Consider the following 23771-nt stretch of genomic DNA (forward strand, 5'->3'; position numbering starts at 1 on the left):
CAGGACATAAGTCCAGCACATAGTATGCTTCAAACCTGCTCTGAGATCAAGTACGGTGTCGAGTGCACACGACATGTCTCTGCTTCTGTGTCTGTGATGTGTGCTCTCCATGACTACAGTGTTTTAATGACTCATATGAGTTTTAAAATAAAAATGTGAAAGCCAGTATACTGACTTAATTCAATATAAGGCTCTAAGGAAAATGAAAACACCACTACATACTTTTGTATCTTTAAACTACAAATGTATTTTTAAAAATAATTTCACAGATAGAGGAGGATGAATTGGAACTGAATTTTCATATTTATCTCAGTGGTATGTGCGTGGGACCCAAGTACTCTTAGAAGAAATTACCCACCTTAAAGGCTACTACCCTCTGATCCTTACTAGGAGGCTGTCAGGCATGGCTGCATTTAGATCCAGGTGGTATTTTATGATACAACTTTGATGAACAAATAGCCAGATTTCTGTATTCTCAGTCCATAAATTAAACAGTATTGATTGTGTAAGCTCCTAATGATGAAGCTTGACATATAGAGTTAAAATCTGTAATTTGTAATATGGCTTTTGCTGTGATAGGGGCATTTTGTTTTGGTTTGTTTATAACCTATTGAAAATCTTTTCAGCCTTTAAGTAGCTTTTCCATCCCCTCTAAAGACTACTTGTTTACTTCTTGATCTAGTAGTGGGGAATGCTAGTAAACATGTCCCTTCCTGTCTATCAGTGTGTACATTGTTTCTGTGAATACTGAGGAATCAAGGGGGGAAACCAGAAGAGACTCATCCGGTAGTAGATTGGAACAGCAGAAACCAGCACCTCACAAATAATATGAGAATTAAGCGTTAGCAATTGATGGGATAAAGAATGTGGTCTCAAGGCTGTTCTGAGGGATTTCCCTTTGCTTTGTGGATTTTTCTTTCCTTGCACTAAATGTAGACACACTATCCTGTTTCTTTTTGTTCTTATAGGTATATCTGGAAAATTTTGAAGCTGTGCTAATCATGCAGCCTGAGATATGCATTAGTTTGTAGACTATCTGAAAACTTAACGCAGTTGTAAGATAACTAACTCATTGCCTTTAAAAGAAATAGGATTACAAGTGAACACAGGGAAATTCCCGCTGTTACTTTGTTACTTTATGTTCCTTGATTTCAAGATCACAGTTGTGCGACCTTTTCATAGTGGGAGTGCTGGTTCACAGTGTTAACTTAATGTAAGAAAACGCACAGAGGGCTATAGGCGAGCAGGAAGACATGATTGGACTTTGCTAATTGTCTAACTTAAAGCCAATGTGTCAGACTCTGTGCTGTTCATAACCGTGTCTGTGTCATAAGATGTTGTTATTCTACTCACTCCTTCTCATAGAACACACGGTGGTACTAAGCTGCAGGGTTATGCTTGTATTGAGTATAATCTCATAAACACCTATCATATTAAATGCTTCAAATTCTTTCCCTGGTCAGATGGGATATTTTATTTAGCATATTTATGCTTTTATTATCTTAATTAGAACCATATACAAGAGGCCCATTGTGTAAAGAGTTGCAACACATGAACCCCGTGCCTCTTCAAAGGAGTTACTAATAGAAGGAGCACACAAACCTATCAAAAGGTACCCAGGCCACCCGTGTGAAATGTTACGTGGCATCGTGAGCCCCAAAATCTTACGGTTTGGAGGTGCCGCAGTAGATGGCAGGATAGGGTCTTACCAGGACTCCCAGAACAAACATGGCACACACTAGGCACTTCGTTAATACTTACACGACCCAGGTTCTCTGAAATGGTACACCAAATGGTTTGTTTATATAGAAAGAAACATGAGCTCATGCTCCACTGCTGGCTTGCCCTGTCTGTCTTTTCACCGCCCCGTCACCCTGCCCTCTGCCACCAGGGCATCATGGTAGGCATGGGACAGAAAGATCCCTGCATGGATGACGAGGCCCAGAGCAAGAGAGGTATCCTGACCTGAAGTGTCCTGTCGAGCATAGCGTTGTCACCAGCTGGGATGACGTGAGAAGATCTGGAAGGACACCTTCTACAGTGAGCTTCATGTGGCCTCTGAGGAGCACCCTGCGCTTCTGACCAAGGCCCCCGTGAATCCCAAAGCTAACATAGAGAAGATGATGCAGATATGTTTGAAATGTTCAGTTCCCCAGCCATGTACGTGCCCATTTAGGCAGTGCTGCTTTTGTATGCATCTGGGCGCACCACTGGCATTGTCATGGACTCTGGTGACAGGGTCACACATACATCTACAAGGGCTACACCCTTCCCCATGCCATCTGTGTCTGGACCTGGCTGGCTGGGACCTGACCCACCACCTCATGAAAATCCTGACTGAGCAGGGCTACAGCTTTACCACCATGGCTGAGCAGGAAATTGTTCATGACATTAAAGAGAAGCTGTGCTATATTGCCCTGGATTTTGAGCAAGAAATGGCTGCTGCTGCATCCTCCTCCTCCTTGGAGAAGAGCTATGAGCTGCCTGATGAGCAGGTGATCACCATCAGCTGTGGGCGGCCCCTGTGTCCAGAGGCGCTCTTCCAGCCTTCCTTCCTGGGCATGGAGTTGTGCAGCATCCATGAGACCACTTCAGCTCCATCATGAAGTATGATGTGGACCTCTGCAAGGACCTGTATGTCAATACAGTGCTGTCTGGTGGTTCCACCATGTATCTAGGCATTGCTGACAGGATACAGAAGAGATCACAGCCCTAGCACCCAAAACAATAAAGATTATGATCACTGCTCCTCCTGAGTGCAAGTGCTCAGTCTGGATTGGCGGCTCCATCCTGACCTCCTTGTCCACCTTCCAGTAGATGTGGATCAGTAAGCAGGAATATGACAAGTCAGGCCCCTCCATCGTCCACAACAAACACTTCTAGATGGCTGAGCAGGTGCCAGCCATCTGTTCCATGAGCTGATTCTGAAGTATCGATTTTCTCCAGCAAATGTACACACCTCATGCTAGCCTTAGGAAACTGAAATAAGCCTTTGAAAATAAATTTGTCCTTGAAGCCTGTATCTGATACCAGCACTGGATTGTGGAACTGGATTGTTGCTGAATTTTGACCTTGTGTTCAAGTTGCCTGTTCCCTTGGTATATGTTTAATGCCCTGAGCATGTCTTGATTTAGTCCTTAGTCACTTGTTGGCTGGGGAGAGCACCCCGTGGAAGAGACACCCTAGCCTGGTGGATCAGTGTGAGCACCATGTAGTGGTCTGTACAGGGAATTACTGACAAACTGGCTGCCAGGATTTCTCGAGGCTGGCAAGGGTCCTGACTTGCTCGTCTAAGAGGGTAGGAAAGTCCGAGCCTTAGGGTCCAGTTTCTGTTCTGGTTTTTTCCCTCCTGACCACCATGGGTTGTTGCTTTTCTTGAGTTGGGAACATTTGTATTGACACCTGTAAATGTCTTCAGCCTTTTAATTTATGGAAGATTTTTTTTGTACTCAATTCTTTAAGAAATGACAAATTTTTGGTTTTCTGCTGTTAAGTAAGAATATTAGCTCTAGCAACATGTCATTATGTAAAGAAAAATAAGTCTGCAGTAACTGGAGAAGGAAGGTAGGAGGGATGGGAGGGAGGGAGGGAGGGAATGGCATGATTGAGAAAAAGAAAGGGCCCAGACTGTGAGCCACTTTGTGCTTATACTGTACATATTGGAGAAGCCCCTAGACTTTTAATTAGATCAGGATTGTCTGTTTCGACAGTGGTGAGATTGGTTGAAATGGAAAGAGAAAAGGCTAAGGATGGGACAACTTAGGATAAATCACTGAAATAGGGAAAGGTGCATATATTTAATGTGTTCATAGAGAGGACAGAAAAAATTATCATAGTGTTTAAAATAAAAAACAGCTTGGCAATGAGAGTGTGTCTATAAAACAGAACAAAAGTAGTAATAAGTAGGATATGAGAAATGGCCAAAATTGGCAAAAGCTCTGCATTTATGTGTGGGCTACTCAGAATAGTAAGTGAATTAAAATCTTAATAATCAAGTAAGAAAGCTGAAAGTATAGATCTGTTTTCCCATCATTCAGAAAGAAGCTGGGGCAGGATTGAAGGTTTATAGCCAGCCTTAACTCAAAATGTTAGTTTACAAGATGATAACTATATTCTTTGTATGATTTCACAGACATGTAGACTGTTAGCTACTTCAAATTCTTTTATGTATTAAAAATAGTGAAACCAAGTTACCATCCTATTTCAAGTGGAAGTACAAACACTTCAAAGATGTGAGACAATTTATTTGAAGCCAGTAATAACTGACCATTGCCTCTACCATATTCTTGCCTTCTATGGAGATGTCATGTTCATAATTCTGTATGAAATTGTTTACAGTTCAGATCCTAGCAAATTGTTTACTATCTTTGTGCTCCTAATAGTAGGCAAACATCAAACAGAAGTAAAAGCAAATCTTCACATAATAAAAACTTTCATTCATTGTTCATACCGATCTTCATCTCAATGTACTATTTAAAACAACATTGCTCCTCCTTAAAACTCATTTTCCTTAACACAAACTAAGCTAGCAAAACTGAGAGCACAGCCTGAAAAGGGGAGTGCATGTAGTTTTACAAGGTTTATAATATTTTCCCCTCTATGAAAGACAGCACAGTTATTAAGAGATAACTTACTTAGCACACTGGCCAGGCTCCAGAGTGACTGTTCATTAGAAAAAAATACATTATTGTTTTTTTTTTTTTTTCTGTGAAGTAGAGTAGACTTTAGGTGACCACTTTTCTCAAATGTAAATATGAGAAATTGGGGTCTCAAATGATCCCAAAAGTCATTTACAGATCGAAGTATATTCTTTCATACTGAAACCCACTTGGAAAATGTAGCCTGCTTATGTAGAGCATATTAGCAGAAGACTGATTTTTATGGTCAAGCACATGAAGCTCAGAGAACCGGCTTGACAAGCCTCTGGTGTGTCAGAGGTCAGAGAGAAAATCCCCACCTTTGGCCACCCTTACTGAAAATCCATGTGGCCTGTGTTTGTTACTCTAGCTTGTTACAGAAGTGAGTATAAATGATGCGTGTTGTGGAGTTAGGATCTTCATTTGTTTTTGTATTTTATTAATGTCAATAACATCTTACATAACATTGGGCAACATCTAAACAGTTCATTTGATACATTATGAACATAATATATCACAGATGATTTCCTTCCATATAAATCTATAATTTCTTAGCTTAAAGTGAAAGATTTGGAGAGAAATTTGTGTATCATTCCACTGTTAGTCATGAATATAAATCATTTGGTTTTCAGAATCCTAATCAAATAGCTTTCTGGTTCATGAAGCAAGTGAGAAATTAAGTATTTTCAAAGGAAACACTGATTTTTCCCCTCTTACCTAATCAAAATCTTAGAAAGAATATACCTAAAGTTGAAATCGCTCCTTAAAGGCAAAGCAAAGAGCATAACAACCAATTTTTCTTACATTGCTAAAAGAAGATAAAATATATCCTGCTGAAATCATAGGACAGAAATGTAGTGAAAGTCTTCCCCTTGAGTACTTATATATTCATATGAAAGCTACTACATCACATATTATTAAACAGATCAGTAATCTTTTAGCTAAAGCAAAGAAAAACAGTCAGAAAATATAGTCACCTGGCGTGTTCAGCTGATTGTTTACATTTTTTCTAATGAACAGATAAGAAAAGTACAGGTGACTCTAATGTGTAAAATCCACCTTTTACTGCTAGCCCTAGAGGGGAAAATTAAATTACTGACTCAGGCTAATTCTGTCGTTGATAACCAGGCCTGTATAGTCTCTGGCTTCAGCTCCATTCTGAACCTCTCTTTGGACTTGTCTGAAGTCAAAGGCCACAGTGGCCACCTCAGGAGAGCAATCATCCCTTTAAAAAATGTTGAGCAGTAGTTTTGAGAATTTCATATATGACGACTGTATTTATATTTCCCTCCTCCCTCCAGCTACACCATGTCATCTCTAACCCCACCCCGTCTCAAATTCACGGCCGCTTTCTGAGTTATTGGTGCATGTTTAAACTATAACGTGCTGAGTACACTACCGTTGCTCGGGTGTATATGTGTGAGGGATGACTGCTTGGTATCTAATAACCAAGTAGAGGGCACATGGCTGATGAAGACCGATTCTCTTTCAGCAGTCAGAGCCTATAGCTTTTCCTCTAGCGGTGGAACCCTGTGACATAGCCTCCTTCCACGCTGGCATGTCAGCTGGTATGGTCCTCATTCGGGTCTTATTTAGGTGAGCATATCATTGCGATTTCATGGGTACAACTTTCCTGTTCATATTGAAGATACTGTCTTACAGCAGAGGTCCTGTCCTCTGGCTCTGACAGGCTTCTAGTTCCCTCTTCCAAGATAGTCTCTGAGTCTTAGCTGTAGGGGTTGTGTTCTAGGTTTAGCCATTCAGAATGCTTCTGGTTGTTTGTTCATCCATACAAGCTTGTGTGCTGGAGCCCTGACAAAGTCAGTCTTAGCACTGCTGACCCCTAAACTAGGTCATTCTGCTCTGGGCTGTCTCATGCACTGCAGGGTGTTTGCCACGTCTTGGACCTGTTGTCCCTCACAAAGGTAGCTTCCCCCCATTTGTGAGAAAGTACCTTCAGATATTACCAGATACCCCCAGGAACAAAACTGTGGCATTTGGACAAAATGACGAGCCAATAAGACTGTACCTATTCCATTAGTAGTTGTTAAAAATTAATCCAGTGATGACAGCCGTATTTCCAACATTTTCTCATAGTAGTTAATACTTGTTTTCTGAGGTGGATTTCTTGCACAACATTGAAAAAATTGTTGATATAATTCACCTAAATTGAAGGCTAAACCAACCACAACACTTGGGTTTGTAAAAGTTTAACATCTTACACTGTAGAAAAAAAGCTTCAAGTTTAGTATACAATACCATTACCTTTTGCTCAGTTCATCAATGTTCCATTTAGAAATAGGACAATTGAGAATTTATAGATACTAAATTATTACCAAGCTATTGTATTATCACTCTATGTTCCCCATGGCATCGATTTTCACAGTGTATTCTAGAGTCCCCAAGACCCTATCAGAATATTTTTGCGATAATACTTGCACTGATGGACCTAACATTTAACAGTCATTGTATTCACTGTCCCTTCATACATAAAGTGTCAAGTCTACTGAACATCCTTCAGAAAGTAAAAAAAAACCAAAAAATCTTTCTGTAAATATCAACCTATGTATTGCTATATCATTACATACATTTTAAAATGTGACAAAATAGAGTAATAAATACTTGTGCTATTAGCATTTGTTACTGGTCATAAAAAAAAACAGGTGAACTATTCAGTTACCACAGTATAACTTTAATTTCTACCATAGCTTTTTATTAAAAGATATCTGTTATTTTCTTTGGAGAACTAGCCACTTTGCTGGATCCTAGCCCTTCTTACCAACTTCATAGCAAATAATATTTGCAGCTATATTTATCTGTTTCTTACGAAAATGGTCAGTATAGATCAATCAGTCCCTTTTGTGTGACAGAATCTGAATTTTTTCCCACACTGTGTCTGTGGTACACAGCCTTGCATGCAGCTTTCCATGTGCTGAGTTCTTGTCTGATGTAGTCTAGATGACTCCTTGAGCCTGACGTAGACTCTCAGATCTTCACTGATTTAACTCTCCTATTTGCCATCTATATAGATCACACTTGATGGCCTGAACATGTTTTGCATATATTCTAATTTCTGTGTGATAATTTGGGGACTAACGTGGGGCATTACATTTTAGACTTAAGGCTTATTTTCCATAAGGAAATAATGAACATGTATCCTTCGATTCCATGCTGCCAGTGAAAACAATATACAAGACTCCTAAAGCGTTATTTTGGTGTCAAAACATATTCACTTCTTAGATTACTGATGAAAACTTAAAGCTCAAAGTAGTAGATACTTTCCAAATGTGGGACTGCTGGGATCTGAAACAAATAAGTATTCTCTCTGGTCAACCATGTGCCATTGTTTGGATGACCTCATCTAGGGATGGTGACATCTTATCACAAGGTTGGTTAGAGGATAAATGACAGTCTGTTCATGCACATGATGTTCCACAAATACTGTTTAAAATGCAAATATACATATTAAAATATACATATATTTTATACATATATGAATACTACATATAAAACTATATAGGAAACACTATAGAATTGACTTTAATAATCTTTTAAAAATGTGTTCATTTTCCATAAACTAAATATATACAAGAAACTTCCTGATCCCTAAAAATAGATGTCAGATGAGAAGAGATTGCCTGAATGGGAATAGGAGCATCGTCAGAACAGAAGCTGGGGAGGTGTTTCTCCCCTAGAACATTGCTGCCGTCTGTGTTCATCCCAGGATCTTCCCATGTCACCATAGAACTCTGGCCCAGAGCAGCAGCTTTACCTCACAAGCCTGCTTTCACCAGAGGCTGTCCCCAACCACAGCAGAGTCATTTCAGGAGACTCGCCTCTATTAGAGGCCCTTATAATATAGTCAGGTCCACTTGCCCAAATCTAGCAAGGAATCGCTCTCTTGTGATGTGGAAACAAGCAGAAAGTCTGTTGACAGTGCTCACAGAACAATGTGACACCCTAGATCTATTCCCAGAACTAGGTGGTAGGAGCGCTGCCCTATTGACTAAGCCACTGGATAAACAGACAGTTGGCAGCATGTAGGAGGCTTCCTGTGAGGATTAAATGCAGGGCGAACCTTGGATTTAATGACTTAGTTAAAAGCATTATAACACATTTTTCTTTCTCTCTCTCATATGTGGGGGGGTTTCGAGACAGGGTTTCTCTGTATAACTCTGGCTGTCCTGGACTCACTTTGTAGAGCAGGCTGGCCTCAAACTCACAAATATCTGCCTGCCTCTGCCTCCCTGAGATTAAAAGCATGTGCCACCACATGGGGCTCTGTCCATGTTTTTTCAGTCTGTTTGAGAATACATAACAAGATGAGGAATGGCTGGTGTAATCTGAAGCAGAAGGCTAGAGATTCTTTTTAGCAATATTTATCTTTTCCTTTCCAGGGTCACCATGTGTGATAAGAGTTCCTTAGGACAATTCACTATTGAAAATCATCATTACCACTTAATACAAAATGCAATAGTTAATTTACCTCCTGCCTTTACTACTTTAGGTAAAAGATAAGTACCCGTTGTTCTCTCAAATTCTCTGAAAACTTAAAAACTTTCAACAAGAACTTTAATAATAACGCTATGCCTTACACGTTACATTCTGTGGTGGTGACATATTTGCAGAGTGGACCAGGAACCCTGGCCAGAGCATCAGACTCGCACTTTCCACTGTTTGGTTGGGGTATTTTGATCTCGAGAGAGCACACTGGTTGTTCTCAAATAGAAAACTAGAGGGTTTTCCAATATACACTGAAGAAACTACTGTTTGAGCTAGGATCAAACTCTAAGCTGGTATGTAATTTTTCTGCAGTATAGAGCACGGATATAATGATAAGAAGACTTATTAACTAATGTAAGATCTTAAAATTAAGAAGAAATAGAAGATCATGTCCAAAGCAATAAAAGGCTAGAAGGAATTTTGGGGGTGTGGTAGAAATATCCTTTCTTGATTTTAATAGCAATTATAGGTCTAATCCATTTTTTTAATCTTGCCAATTGTACACTTAGAAAATAATGTGTGTGTGTGTTTGTTTTTTTGTTTGTTTCAGGACAGGGTTTCCCGGTGTAGCCTTGACTGTCCTGGACTTACTTTGTGGGCCAGGCTGACCTTGAACTCAAAATGATCCCCCTGCCTCTGCCTCCCTGAGTGCTGTGACTAAAGGCATGTGCCACCACGCCTAGCAAATAATGCATATTTTAAATAGCAATTATATGCTAAGTAAACCACAACATTTTGTTTAAAAGCCAGAAAAACGAATTGACTGTTACACTTCATATTTTGTTTACTGTTGTGTGTATGTTTTACATGCATGGGAGTATGAAGGTATGTAGAGACCAGCCTAGTACATAGGGTAGCTTCTATCACTCTCTGCCTTTGTCCTTGAGACAGGGGCTCTCATTGAATGGGAACCTCTGTTTTAGTTAGGCTGTCTGTCTGGGAGCCCTTCATATCCACCTGTCTCTGTTCCCCATTGGCTGGCAATATAGGCATGCACAGTTATGCTCTGCTTTTTAAGAAGGTGGTAGGGATTTGAACTCATGCCTGCTGGGCAAATAATCTTAACCACTGAGCCATCTTGCATTTCATATTTTACATAGAAAAATAATACGTTTCAATATATTGAGATAGGATATTCTGGTGTCTGTTATCCCTTAAAAGACAGAATTCAGTGTGAACATGCTGACGTGGAATGAGAAGGGAAAAGAGATATATTCGGACATTTCTTTCAGACAATTCTAACACTGTTTTTCTTCCTCTTGTAGCCCTGGAATGAGACCAGATGTAAGCTCTCCTCCATCTAGCTCCTCAACAGCAACGGGACCACCTCCCAAACTCTGCCTGGTGTGTTCTGATGAAGCTTCAGGATGTCATTATGGGGTGTTGACATGTGGAAGCTGTAAAGTATTCTTCAAAAGAGCAGTGGAAGGTAGTGTGTGTTTTGAAGAGTTTCATCTTTGCTTTACTTTGTTTCTGTTTCTCACAGTAAATTTTGAACTGTCTATCATACACGAAGTCCACCAAGGCTAGAAGTAGTGGCTCATGAGTCCTCCATTGGCAAGGGAAGGGAATAAGGATCAGAAGTAGAATGAATAAGTACAAGTAATCAAGAGATTTAACCACTAGCTGCCACGTACTGGGTACGTCTGGTGAGTTGAACACTGTCACCTGCAGAATTTCCTCTAAGCCTGGCAAAATTTCCAACACTTCACAAGAGAACAAACTACACACAGTTAATGTTTCCAAGATTAGTTTCTTGACATATCACAAATCCGCGTCCACTATGCCACCACTACTAAGAGCTACGGAAGCTTAATTAAGCCGATAGTATTAGTTTATATTTGATCCTCAGTACTCCAGTGCTGCTTGTAGTCTGCATGTTATACATGCCCTTTGTGGTACTTCCCATTTCCTATACCTCTTTGTTTGCTGCAATCTTGTTATGGTATGGAAAGGGACTACTCTATGCTGAGAGACAGATATCACTGGGGTATCTTGTAGGCTGGCTGCTACACCTGTCATGATTCCATGAATGGCAAGCCACAGTCACATGCTGAAGGTAGATTTAACCAAAAGTACCAGTGAACAGCAGTATTAAGAAGCTTCAGATGATCTGAAGGCTCTTCACTTGACATCAAGAAGTTAAAATGGAAACTTATAAGTTGGCAGAAAAGAGGAATTGAAGATATCTGTCATAAAAGGATGATTAGGAAATTACTATTAGTAACTAGAAGTACATGGCCATTCCTTGTGAAATAGCAAACACTAGCTCAAATCCCTTGTTTTGTAATAGGGAAGGAATTGACTAGTTGAACATCATACTATTATAATAGCCTGGGTCTATACCTAAGACTCTCAGTTACGCCACACCCTGGATAAAGATATCAATATCAACATAATATCCATGGCCTAATCTTTTGTTAGACATAAATGAAACACTGAATTTCTAGTTGAGAAGTAGTTTTTCACCATTTTTCCGGCAACTGCTGGACACTCAGGTCAGGATATTATACAAGACAGGGATATAGGGGTGAAATTTTAGTGCTTTAGCTGTGGCTGCAAATCTGATCTTTTTCCTTTTGTTGCATGGTGGGATTTTTTAAAGTATTTACTTAGTTTTATTTTATATGTATAAACGTTTACTTGTGTGAACACCCTGTGGGTGCCTGGCTCCTGCGGAGGCTAGAAGGCCTGTGATGCCCTGGACCCGGAGTTGCAGAGAGTTGTGAGCTGCTGCTCTGTGCATGTTGGAAACTGAACCCAGATCCTCTGCAAGAGCAGCAAGTGCTCTTAACTGCTTGAACATCTCTCCAATCCCATAAAATATTATTTTATTGGGTTTGCTCCTCCATTTTGTGTCCAAGAACCAGGAAGCTTACAGAGGATTTGAAAGAGCTAGCACAGTGATTTGGCATTGGAGAATACCCTGAAATAAAATATTATATAACTATATAGCTAATATATATAAATAAACCATTAGTCAACTTTGTAGCCTCATCTTCACAAAATGTTAAACTGATACAGTTAACCGTGTACTCCAAACTCATATTTAAACAGCATCTTGACCTAACAGGAAAAACTATTTTTTTTTAATCCAAGTCTTAGGTTACTTTAACCAATAACAACAACAAAAATTTTCTTAGAAATCAGGTCTACTATAAGATAGGGTAAATATACTGAAATCTATACACCTAAAGAAGATAAACAAGAAAGAGGACCCGGGGTAAGATGATCGACCCTCACTTAGAAAGACAAATGGGATGAACATTGGAAGTAGAAGAAAACAAGTAACAGGACAGGAGCCTACCACAGAGGGCCTCTGAAAGCCTCTGCCTAGCAGTGTATCAAAGCAGATACTAAGACTCATAACCAAACCTTAGGCAGAGTGCAGGGAATCATAAGAAAGAAGGGGGAGTTAATATGTCCTCTACAGGAGCTCCACAAGGACCAAATATATCTGGGCACAGGGGTCTTTTATGAGACTGTTTCTCCAACCAAGGACCATGTATGGATATAACCTAGAACCTCTGGCTCAGATGTAGCCCATGGTAGCTCAGTATCCAAGTGGGTACCCTAGTAAGGAGAACAGGGACTATTTCTGACATGAACTCAATGGCAGGCTCTTTGACCTCCCCGTTCCTCAAGGGAGGAGCAGCCCTGCTAGGCCACAGAGGAGGACTTTGCAGCCAGTCCTGAAGATACCTGATAAAACAGGGTCAGATGAAAGGGGAGGAGGTCCTCCCCTATCAGTGGACTTGGAAAGGGGCAGGGAGGAGATGAGGGATGGAGGGTGGGAATGGGAGGGAATGAGGGAGCAGAATACAGCTGGGATACAAAGTTAATAAACTGTAACTAATTAAAAAAATTTAAAAAAAGAAATCAGGTCTAGATATGTTCAACCTGGTAAACTGGTCATTATAATTCTTTCTCATTTCTTTGAATATGATTTATTCTCAATGTCTTGCCATCTCATCTAGTATAAGTAACCCAGAATGTTAATTATTGGTGTATCAGTATAGATAAGCAAGTCTTGTATAGGAAACTTCTATTCCCACCCTACAGGCAAAAAGATATTTCAGTTGCTGTCATCAGTATTTAATACTCATTAAAAGAAGACAATGAGAAGGTGGGTGTGGGAGATGGAAACATTGTTAGCCTTTTCCTTTTTAGTATTCTTTGAAATTTTCACCAGGAAAGAACTGCATTTCTTAGTATGTTCTTCAATACTGGGTACCAGAAAATTTAGACAGTAGCATTCTTTTCTTTTCTTTTTTGACTCTGGCACTCTTTAAGTCAGTATTTGAGGCCAAAGGTGATTCCAAACATTTTTCTATTCTGAAAGCATATTAAATAGTGATCTTTGTAAGTTTGTTTAGTTTGCAAAGGTTGTGATTTACCTAACCAGTTGCTGGTAATATGTAATATTTTACTACATTTAAATTGGGAAGAACTTATTTTACTCAGCACTCAGGGAGGCAGATGCAGGCAGATCTCTGTGAGTTTGAGGCCAGCCTGGTCTACAAAGCAAATCTAGGACACCCAAGTCTACACAGAGAAACCCTGTCTCAAAAAACCAAAGGAAAAGTCATTTTTTTTTCTTTAGGGATTCACAAATATTTTTAAGCCTGCTTCGTTTTCAGTTATTTCAGCAATAGGTCAGAATTCATAATAAAAACAGTGGTTACAGACAGCATCTATAACTGTTAAAAGAACTATAAGAGGTAGTTTTTAAAGTGCTGACCTTTGGCACGGCATTTAGAATACAATTCTGTCTTTTGATCTTCGGGTTTGTACACATCTGTGTATGAAATGCTGTAGTAAGGATTGTTTTAATTGACTTTAAGTTTGTTGAGCAGGACAGTCCTCTCAACGTTGTGGCTCGTGTAGACAAGCTGTCTGTCTTCCTTACACTGTCTACTTCCTTACTACCTCCCTTAGTCAGTGACTTTGTGTCTTGATCACACTCTGCTCAAAAGAAAAATAAAAAGAAGCAAGGCTTTTCATTAAAAATATCCTTACAGATCTGTGGGATTTTAACAATGCCCTTTTTTCTCTCATAGGGCAGCACAATTATCTTTGTGCTGGAAGAAATGATTGTATCATTGATAAAATTCGAAGAAAAAACTGCCCAGCATGCCGCTATCGAAAATGTCTTCAGGCTGGAATGAACCTTGAAGGTAATGGAACCTAAAAGGAACTATCTACCTACCATATGAAAACTGAGCACTTTAATTTTTATAAAAGCAAGTAGATGCAATCATTTAATGAACTCTACATATGCTTAATGTTATATTATTTTCCAATAAAATAGGATTATTTTTCATGATAATAGCATTTTACATGTTAATTCATCCACTTTTGTTATATACGTTGAATTCAGGACAGCCAGGGTATATCTTAAGAAATTACGTAGTATTGAAAACTGCATAACTCTATTTGCCCCTCTGAATGAAAATTAAGCCTCCTGCCTAGGATTTTCCTTGTTATTTAGCTTCTTTAGGTCTGTGGATTGTAGTATGGTTATCTTGTATTATATGGCTAACATCCACTTATAAGTGAGTACATACCATGTATGTCTTTCTGTTTCTGGGTTACCTCACTCAGGATGATCTTTTCTAGTTCCATCCATTTGTCTGCAAGTTTCGTGATTTCCTTGTCTTTAATTGCTGAGTAGTATCCCACTGTGTAAATATGTCACAATTTCTTTATCCATTCTTCAGTTGAGGCACATCTAGGTTGTTGAAGGGCAAATAGAATAGATGCCAGCACAGATGAAGAGAGGGTACAGGATGGAAGCAGATGCTGAGACTCACATCCATACATTGGGCAGAGCAGAAGGAGGCTTATGGAAGAATTGGGGGATAGAAAGACCAGGAGGGGACAGGAGCTCTACAAGGAGAGCAACAGAGCCAACAAATCTGGGTCCAGGGAGCCCTACAGAGACTGATACACTAACCAAGCACCATACATAGAAAGGACCTAAACTCCCTGCTCAGATGTAGCCAATAGGCAGCTCAGTCTTCATATGGGTTCCCTAGTAAGGGAGCAGGTGCTGTCTCTGACATGGACTCGTTGCCCACTCTTTGATCACTTAACCCCTGGTGGAGCAGCCTTGCCAGGCCACAGAGGAAGAGGATTCAGGCAGTCCTGTGAGACTTGATATGCTAAGGACAGAGAGGTAGGGAAGCAGGGCTCCCCACTTTCTGAGGACTGGGGGAGGAGAATGGGGTGGAAGAAGGAGGGAGGGAGGAACTGGGAAGAGAGGAGGGAGATGGCTACAGTTGGGATATAAAGTGAATAAATTAGAAAAAATAAGTTTAAAAAATCTAAGACAAAAAATTACATAACTCTAAGCAATTTTGTTTTCATCTTTCTTACTCCTTTTTAAAAACTCAAAACCAGTCCCTAAGGGTAGCAAAGTATTGTGTTTTAGAGATCTACTTCATGTGCCTCTCTTTCGAAAAGAAACAACACACACACATACACAAATCTTTTACTTGAAAACATATGTTTTATTACAGGTTTGTCAAAAAAATTTGTAAGGGGGCATTGGATGGGTTGTTTTGTGTTTTAAGTATAAAAGAAAACCAAAAATTGCTTATAATTTGATACACTTATCTTACTTAAAAGCTTTCCTCTGGAAAAGTTTGGGATTTTGCTGTAGTTGAAATAGCAAGCTCTCTGAAATCAGTGTTCTTATAACTCAATGTTGTTAGTTTTTAATGTTACTGTGGTGATTCACTTAGCAGATATTAAGCAAGTATAAAGAGAAGACAAACTCAGCTCCTGAGTTTGAGCAGCTTACTTTGTATTTAGGCTACAAAGTTGATCAGAAACTAGTATGGCATGCCACAAAAGGAGTACTGCTACAGAATCGAGAGGGAAGACCATCAGCTTCTGTCCTGAAAGTCAGGGAACTCATCCTGGGAGAAGTAGCACCAAATTATAAATACAGACACTGAGCAGGCATCAGATGAGCAGTGATGACAGAGATGTGGTCGAGTTTGTATTTTTACAAAGACTACTCCTTGGGCTAGAGAAATGGACAAATGGCAGAGGACCTAAGTTCACTTTCCCACACCCACCTTTGGCAACTCACAACTGCCTGTAACTCAATTCCGGGGGGGTCTGACATCCTGTACTGCTCTGTAGACTCCTACAGTCTGTACAAATACCCCCTCACAGAGAAAAATGCACACACACAATTAAAACTAACAACTGCACCTTAAACTAGAAGACTAACTTTCCATTGAAAGACCAAAGAAATGAGAGTAGCGATAATTTGGATAAAAGATGCTAATACTGAGAGAATGGTATTCATTTCGTTCTCTTGATAGGAGAGACTTCCAGTTCTGCCTACCTGAGAGTGTGTTATTAATCCCCCAACCATTATCAGAGCTTTAAGTCCATCCACATTGTTTGACAGAGGAGTGCTCAGTCCCAAATGGGACATCTGTGTCGCACACCCTCCTCTCAAGGCTCAGGGGCCATCATGGAAGAGAGGCTGGGAAGACTGTAAGAGCCAGAGGCACTAGATGACTACAAGGAGAGTGTTTTCCAAACACAGCAGGAGAGTTACACATACAAACTCACAGCAGTCATGACAGCATGCACAAGACCTGTGTGAGCTCAAGCCACATAAGATCTCAGCACCGAGAGAAGGGGAAAGGGCCCAAAGTCCCACACCCTAGCTGAGCAACTACTGAATGTGGCTCCTGCTCAGTCCCCCCACTCTAGTGGAAGGCCACGCATCCAAGAGCAGATATGTGTGCGGCACAAATTTTACTTTATGGATTTAAAAAAAGTAACAGGCAAGAATACAAAGTTGGGTGATTTGGGAAGCAGGTATGGATCTGGGAGGAGTTAGAAAAAGAGTAAATATGTTCAAGATACATTGTAAAAAATTCTCAAAAAACTAGTAAAAACTGAGAAGAATAAAAGGCAACACAATGTAGGAAGGGGGTCAGAAGTTTAAGGGGTCAGTAAACTACTGGCTCACTTTTAGAGGAAACAAGCTATGGGGATCTTTCCCTTCCAGAGAGAATTTCTCCTTTTCTATGCCATATCATGCAGTTACTAATAGAAGACTTCTGGAGCTGACAGAATGGCTTAGTGGGTTTGCTCATTTGCTAGGGAGCATGAAGACCCAAGTGTGCGTCCCAGTACCCACATCAGAACTGGGTATAACTGTGTTCATTCCTACTAATCACAGCACTTTGAGGGATAAGGTGGGGACAGGAGTTGTTCTGGGACGTAATGGCTGCCAGCCTAGCTCCAAGGTCAATGGGAGAGCCTGCCTGAAAAGGAGTAAGGTGGAGGGTAACAGTGTTAGACATCTAACTTCTCCGTGCCTTGAACCATGCGCATGCATGTGTACATAGCACACTCACACAGGCGCACACATTCACTGTCTGTGTCAGGATGTTTAAATGGTTTACTTCTCTCAATAGGAGTCTCCAAAATCAAACACCTCTTATAATTAGAAAGTTTGGGCTATAGAGTTGATTTTTTTTTTTTTTTTCACAATCCACAGCTCGAAAAACAAAGAAAAAAATAAAAGGGATTCAGCAAGCCGCTCCGGGAGCCTCCCAAGACGCTTCGGAAAATCCCAACAAAACAATAGTTCCAGCAACATTACCCCAACTTACTCCTACCTTGGTGTCACTGCTGGAGGTGATTGAACCTGAGGTGATATTTTCAGGATATGATAACTCTGTTCCAGATTCATCTTGGAGACTTATGTCCACACTCAACATGTTAGGTGGGCGCCAAGTGATTGCAGCAGTGAAATGGGCAAAGGCAATACCAGGTAAGACACGAAAGATGACAGAACCATAACATAAGTCTTGGTATTTTCTTGAACAAAAGCACTCTGAGCTGGGCTTTGTGTGTGTGAACTTAGTGGTATGCCATTTGCTTACTGTACACAAACAGTGGGTCAGTCTGTAGCACCCTGCAAAATAGAACTGCTCTAAGATTCTTTAGGCTGTGTATCATCCTGGCTGATCTCACCACAAATGAGAAGTCCATAGTAAACTGTAGATACTGTTCCCTGGTTTTCAGGTCACAGGTAGCATTCCATTTTAGATAAGATCTTGTATCATCAGATCTCACTCATATTCTATTCACAATGACACCTGGGAGAGAACATATGGGAATTCCATTTATTTTCATTTAGAGTGTTTTTGAAGTTGGTAAATGGTGTGTTGAAATTTTTCAAAATTTACTAACAAAATAAATTCATCTAATTTTTAAGGGACTTTTAAACAAGAATTTCATGTTAGAGCTTTGGTGAAGCAGAAGTCAATGTTAAGTATCACCCCTGGCTTTACAGGAAATTGATTTATAGGAGATTGATTGGCAAGCTTATGGCTACACACACCTAAGCTGCCATCACCCCCACCATATTAGGAAAGGAAAGGAAGATAGATATCAGTAAAGTTTAAACATCAAAAAATACCCTAAGCAAAGACTCTTGGCTTTCTCTTTTACCATATTACTTTATGTACACTTAAATAGACAAAAATGACTTAAAAATATCTATTTATAAGTTTTATAAATACTTATAAAATACTGAATGCACAGGTGTAGATCTGATGGATGGCTGTCTATTAAAGGCCAACTGATCAACTGTAATGTTTCCTTGTACCTTTATTTCCAATGTAGGATTCAGGAACTTACACCTGGATGACCAAATGACCCTCCTGCAATACTCATGGATGTTCCTCATGGCATTTGCCCTGGGTTGGAGATCATACAAACAAGCAGGGGGAAGCCTGCTGTGCTTTGCTCCCGATCTGATTATTAATGAGTAAGTTACACGTGAGACCCTTGCCCTGAATTCAGTCATACAGTGTTCTAACCAGCTGGCGATTTCTCAAAGGGCTGTCATAATAATATGGGACTGAACCAGTCTTAGCAGCTCTCTAGGATATGGACAGGCATGAAGCAGTTGTTCATTAGTGCTTGGGGTAGAAGGTAGATTAATTGTAGGATAGAGAATATGCATACATACCATTATTACCATCTCAGGACATGTTTAAAAGTACCTTTACTCCAGCTGCGGGTGGTTGTAAACACCTTTAATCCTAGCTCTCCAGAGGCAGAGGCAAGTGGCTCTCTGTGAGTTCCAGGACAGCCAAGGCTACATACTGAGTTCAGAACAGCCAGAACTACATAATTGAAGATGTTTTTAAAAACAAACAAAAATCATAAAAAAAAAAAAAAAACCTTTTACACCTTGAGCATCTCTGGAATTTGAGATTGATAACAATAATCTTATTGTACTACTATATAATTATATAACCCTAATCTAGAAAACAAAATGAGCCCGATAAAATTTCATGTGTGGCCAGTAGGAACAATGAGGGTGTTCCTGCTGAGTGGATGTGGTAGTGCAGACACAGAGACGAGAGGTATCTCTTGGTATTGCAAGGCTTACAGCAGCCATGCCTTGGAAAGAGCATGAGAACTGTGCTAGGGACGTAGCTCTGTTGGTAGTGTTTGTCTAGCGTGTAGGAAACCTTCCATGTGATCCCCAGCGCAGCATAGACTGGGGGTGGCGGGCACACCTGTCCTCTTAACACTGAAAACATGAATATAGGGAATTCCAGCCTGGGCCATATGAGATCATATCTAAAAAAGAATGATCTCTAGAAAAGGATGAATATAAAGAAACACAGTATTGTGACCTTTTAAAACTGAGTAACTACCACAACCCACAGTTTTATAAGTTAGCCATTGCCTTATCCTGCAAATCTTTGCCAGTAGTTGTGAATTACGGCAGGTGCTCACCTCCTGGCCTCATGCAGTAGTTTGCTCACAGGCTTTCTACCTCCGTTATAACTTTTTGTGTTGATTAATGCTTTTCTCCTTAGGCACAGTTCTAACCTATGTCACTGACCACCCAGCACATCCTCGCTTTCTTTCTGGTTATTCTTTTTTTTTTTTTTTTTTTTTTTTTGGTGTAGTGAAGCTTGTTTTATTTTTATTTTTTTTTATCAGTTATATTTTATTAACTCTGTATCCCAGCCGTGTCCCGATCCCTCATTCCCTCCCAGTCCCTCCCTCCCTCCCTGGTTATTCTTTTTAAATGTTCTTTGTCTACACTTAAATTGCTCGTTCTTCAAACATAACATCTTAGCTCACAACAAATACAACCTGTTTTCCAAATAGCCCTCATTATTTTTACTTTCTGGTTTATATCAGTAACCTTTGTGCCATTTGTTTATCCTTTCCTAGAATGTGTACAAATTCACACAGAGAGTCCAAGGGGAATTCTCTGACAAAAATAGAGCTTATCCTTTATTGTATGTAACTAGATTCTCAGAGAGTCAGGTGCAGATGGATCTCTGAGTTTGAGGCCAGTCTGGTCTACAGAGCTAGTTCTATTGCAGATAGGGCTACACAGTGAAACACTGTCTCGAAGAACGAAAAGGCAGGAAAAAAAGAAAGAGTTCCTCCCAAAGGAATGAAACCATAACGCCCTATGAGAGCAGCAGAGTTTAGTTACACATCAGGTGACTAACAATGAGCATCTGAAATTTGCCCAGAATGGCAACCAGTTTGGAAACTAGTGATGATTGATGAATAATAAGAGTTTAAAGAAAGGAAATTTGAGAGCATTTGGGGTGGCCTAAGCGGTTGTCTGAAAATACAGTAAACATTCCTTATTTTGTGTACCAGATTTAAAAAAAAAAAAAGTGTAGGAGTTACAGAAAAGTACCAATTTGAGCTAAATGTTAAATGGAAGAGGCTGGAGTAATGACACAAATAAGCTCCTTCTATCTTAAGTGTTTTGGTGGGGAGCATATGATATAACCCCAGGTATTTTTAAAAAGAGATTCTTAAGGAGTATGCCAGAAGCCATGTGTTATGAGGTAATCCTAGAATCTCAGGCACCTATTCTTTGACCTACTACCAGATATGTTTGGAGCCATGTCTCAGACGATAGATACAGCAGAGGTTTCTGAATAGCTGGCAAAGTAGAGAAAAACCCTAACTGAAGCAGTTAATCATCCTAGTTAAAGTGAGTATTGCTTCTCCACTGGTGGGACTTATAACTTTCTACTGCCATATTTAAGTAGTATTACACACCTATCAACAGCCAAGCACTATTAGGAAAACATGGAATAAAATGGCAGACAAAATAGATTAAGGTCTCTTAGAACAATATGATGGGAGATTCAAATAGAAGACGAAAATTATTTCATAGAATCACAATAAAATAGTGTGAGGGTGGAGTGGAGATGATGGGGGTTTTGGAGCCCAGAAGTCTTGAATAGCTAACCATTCACTGCATAAAAGAATTAAAGTAAAACAAAAAAACAGAAACAACTTGCCACCCCCCAAAAAATGTGAATGTGTAGGGCATTTCAGGCAGAAGAAACAAATGTGAAGAACTGCAGCAAGCTGACCATAGTGAGGGATTCAAAGAAAGCCCTCCAGAATATGGTAGAGTTTAGAGGACTGTATAATGACACAACAAAACCATGGTGTCTGTCAACTGGACTTTAGATGTTTTCTAGGGCCAAGGAATAACCACCATGGATTAGAGGTAAATAAAGCATAAGATTCTTAGTCTTGGTAGGAAGAAGGGAATGAGGATTGAACCTGAGCTCAGTGCTAAGCATGCACTCCACTGCCTGAGCCGCACCCCTCACTCCATCAGAATACAGAAGTGATCCCTGTTCTGTGGCTCCTTACATGTTTCTAGGGAGTTATAGACAGGAGGATCCCTGGGGCGTTCTGGCCAGACAGCGTAGCCTATCAGTAAGCTCCAGTTTCAGTAAGAAACTCTATCAAAAATAAGATGAATTCTGAGAAGATGTTAAGTGCTAATATTGGCCCTCAGCACAACATTCACACATTGCTGTCTTTAGGTTGAGATGCCATTTAACAGGGAGTGGCTTCTGATTTTTAAATGGTAAGATCAGAAACTGTGTTGTAGACATAACTATAGTCAAATGCCAAATGTTGATTTAAATGAGTAACTGGTAATAACTTGTAAATGCTAAAGGAAATAAAACATTATCTGCCATGTATGCAGAAAACTAGTGTCCCTCCCTAAACAAAAGAGCTACACAAAGACAACACTAGATGTCCTAACATGGAAGACAGCCCGCAAGATCTCAACCCTACAAAGTGAACATAGACACCAAGGAATGCTGAGAACACAGAAGTAGTTTCCCCGGGACAAGCTCAGCATGTGCTTCAGCATCACTGAAACATACCCTGGAAACATACAAATAACAACATGCACACTGAGCAGGCTGCACTTAGATATTTAGGAATAGATATGAATATACATACATGTATGTAACAACAGTTAATGTAAAAAGAAGCCATCAATTTGAAGGAGGGCAAGACAGGAACATAGAAGGATTTCGAGTGATGAAAGGGAAGGGGCAATGATGATATAATTAAAATCTCAAAAAAGAAATAATTTTAAAGGAATAAGCCAACTAGAAGATCTGTAAAAATAACTAATCTCTAACGTTTCCATTAAAGTATGTCGTAGGGATTCCAGAATCATTTAGCTTATCGGGTTTTAAGTATACTAAAGCATTCACAGATCTGCAATAGTTGAATAGTCCCTCCTTGTTCTCCAACATTCTAGTTCTCCAGGAGTTCATTGCTAACAGCGGTAGGTATGTTTTTAGTCACGAGTTCATAAATTTAAAAACCAAGCCAAAATTCAGCTATTATTTTAGACTAGCACTATTTCTTTCTAACTCACACTTGTATTTGTGTCTCACAGGCAGAGAATGACTCTACCCTGCATGTTTGACCAATGTAAACACATGTTGTTTGTGTGCTCGGAGTTACAAAGGCTGCAGGTGTCCTATGAAGAGTATCTCTGTATGAAGACCTTACTGCTTCTCTCCTCAGGTTGGTGGATTATCTGCTCACTTTTAAGATTCGTATCTAAATATGGTAAATGCACGTGAATGTTTTTAAACTCTTGCTTTGTATACTTGTTATACCAATTCCACTATGTTTTGCTAGTCAGATGATTTTCAGAAAGGTAAAATGGTAAAAGGTATATATTGTTACCAGCGTTAGTAGAAAAAATAGGTATTGTAGAAATAGGTCCAGGATCTGCCCAGGGATCTCAGGTGGTGAGAATTTATGCAGAATCTTCCTCACTTCCTTCTATCCATCCATCTTTGGTACATCACTACCAAAAACTTGGAGCAAGATTGCCAGCAGTAATGATTCTGTTTCTCTACTGCACTATTATTTGTAGCTAAATAGTGAGTACTACTGTGGTGTTTTGCATAGGAAAGGCCCCCATAGACTCATGTCTTTGGATGCTTAGCCATAGGAAATGGCACCATTAGGAGGTATGGCCTTGTTGGAGGAAGTGTGTCACTGTAGAGGTATGCTTTGAGGTCATATATATGCTCAAGTTCTTCCCAGTATGGAATTGAGTCTCCTGGCTGCCCTCGGGTCAAAATATAGAACTCTCAGCTCCTCCAGCACCATGTCTGCCTGCATGTTACGATGCTTCCCATCGTGATGATGATGGACTAAACCTCTGAAACTGTATGTCAGCCCCAATTAAATGTTTTTCTTTATAAGAGTTGCCCTGATCATGGCGTCTCTTCACAGCAATGGAAACTCCAAGAA

General features: G+C 39.9%; 1 protein-coding gene and 1 pseudogene across 6 annotated transcripts in view; both read left to right on the forward strand.

The window, feature by feature from the left end:
* Nr3c1 (nuclear receptor subfamily 3 group C member 1) overlaps positions 1–23771 on the forward strand; it is a 123542-nt gene that overhangs the window by 86797 nt on the left and 12974 nt on the right. For 5 of the 6 annotated variants that reach the window (XM_060377345.1, XM_060377347.1, XM_060377343.1 and 2 more), the window contains exons 3-7: positions 10406–10572; positions 14201–14317; positions 17674–17949; positions 18807–18951; positions 22900–23030. In XM_060377345.1, coding sequence (XP_060233328.1) covers positions 10406–10572; positions 14201–14317; positions 17674–17949; positions 18807–18951; positions 22900–23030 — 836 coding nt within the window. The remainder of the gene's footprint in view (positions 1–10405; positions 10573–14200; positions 14318–17673; positions 17950–18806; positions 18952–22899; positions 23031–23771) is intronic. The other variant, XM_021642217.2, reaches the window with a different exon arrangement.
* On the forward strand, positions 1892–3162 carry LOC110551548 (actin, cytoplasmic 2-like; annotated as a pseudogene).

This window comes from Meriones unguiculatus, chromosome 2, assembly GCF_030254825.1.
Source record: "Meriones unguiculatus strain TT.TT164.6M chromosome 2, Bangor_MerUng_6.1, whole genome shotgun sequence".
Lineage (NCBI taxonomy): Eukaryota > Metazoa > Chordata > Mammalia > Rodentia > Muridae > Meriones > Meriones unguiculatus.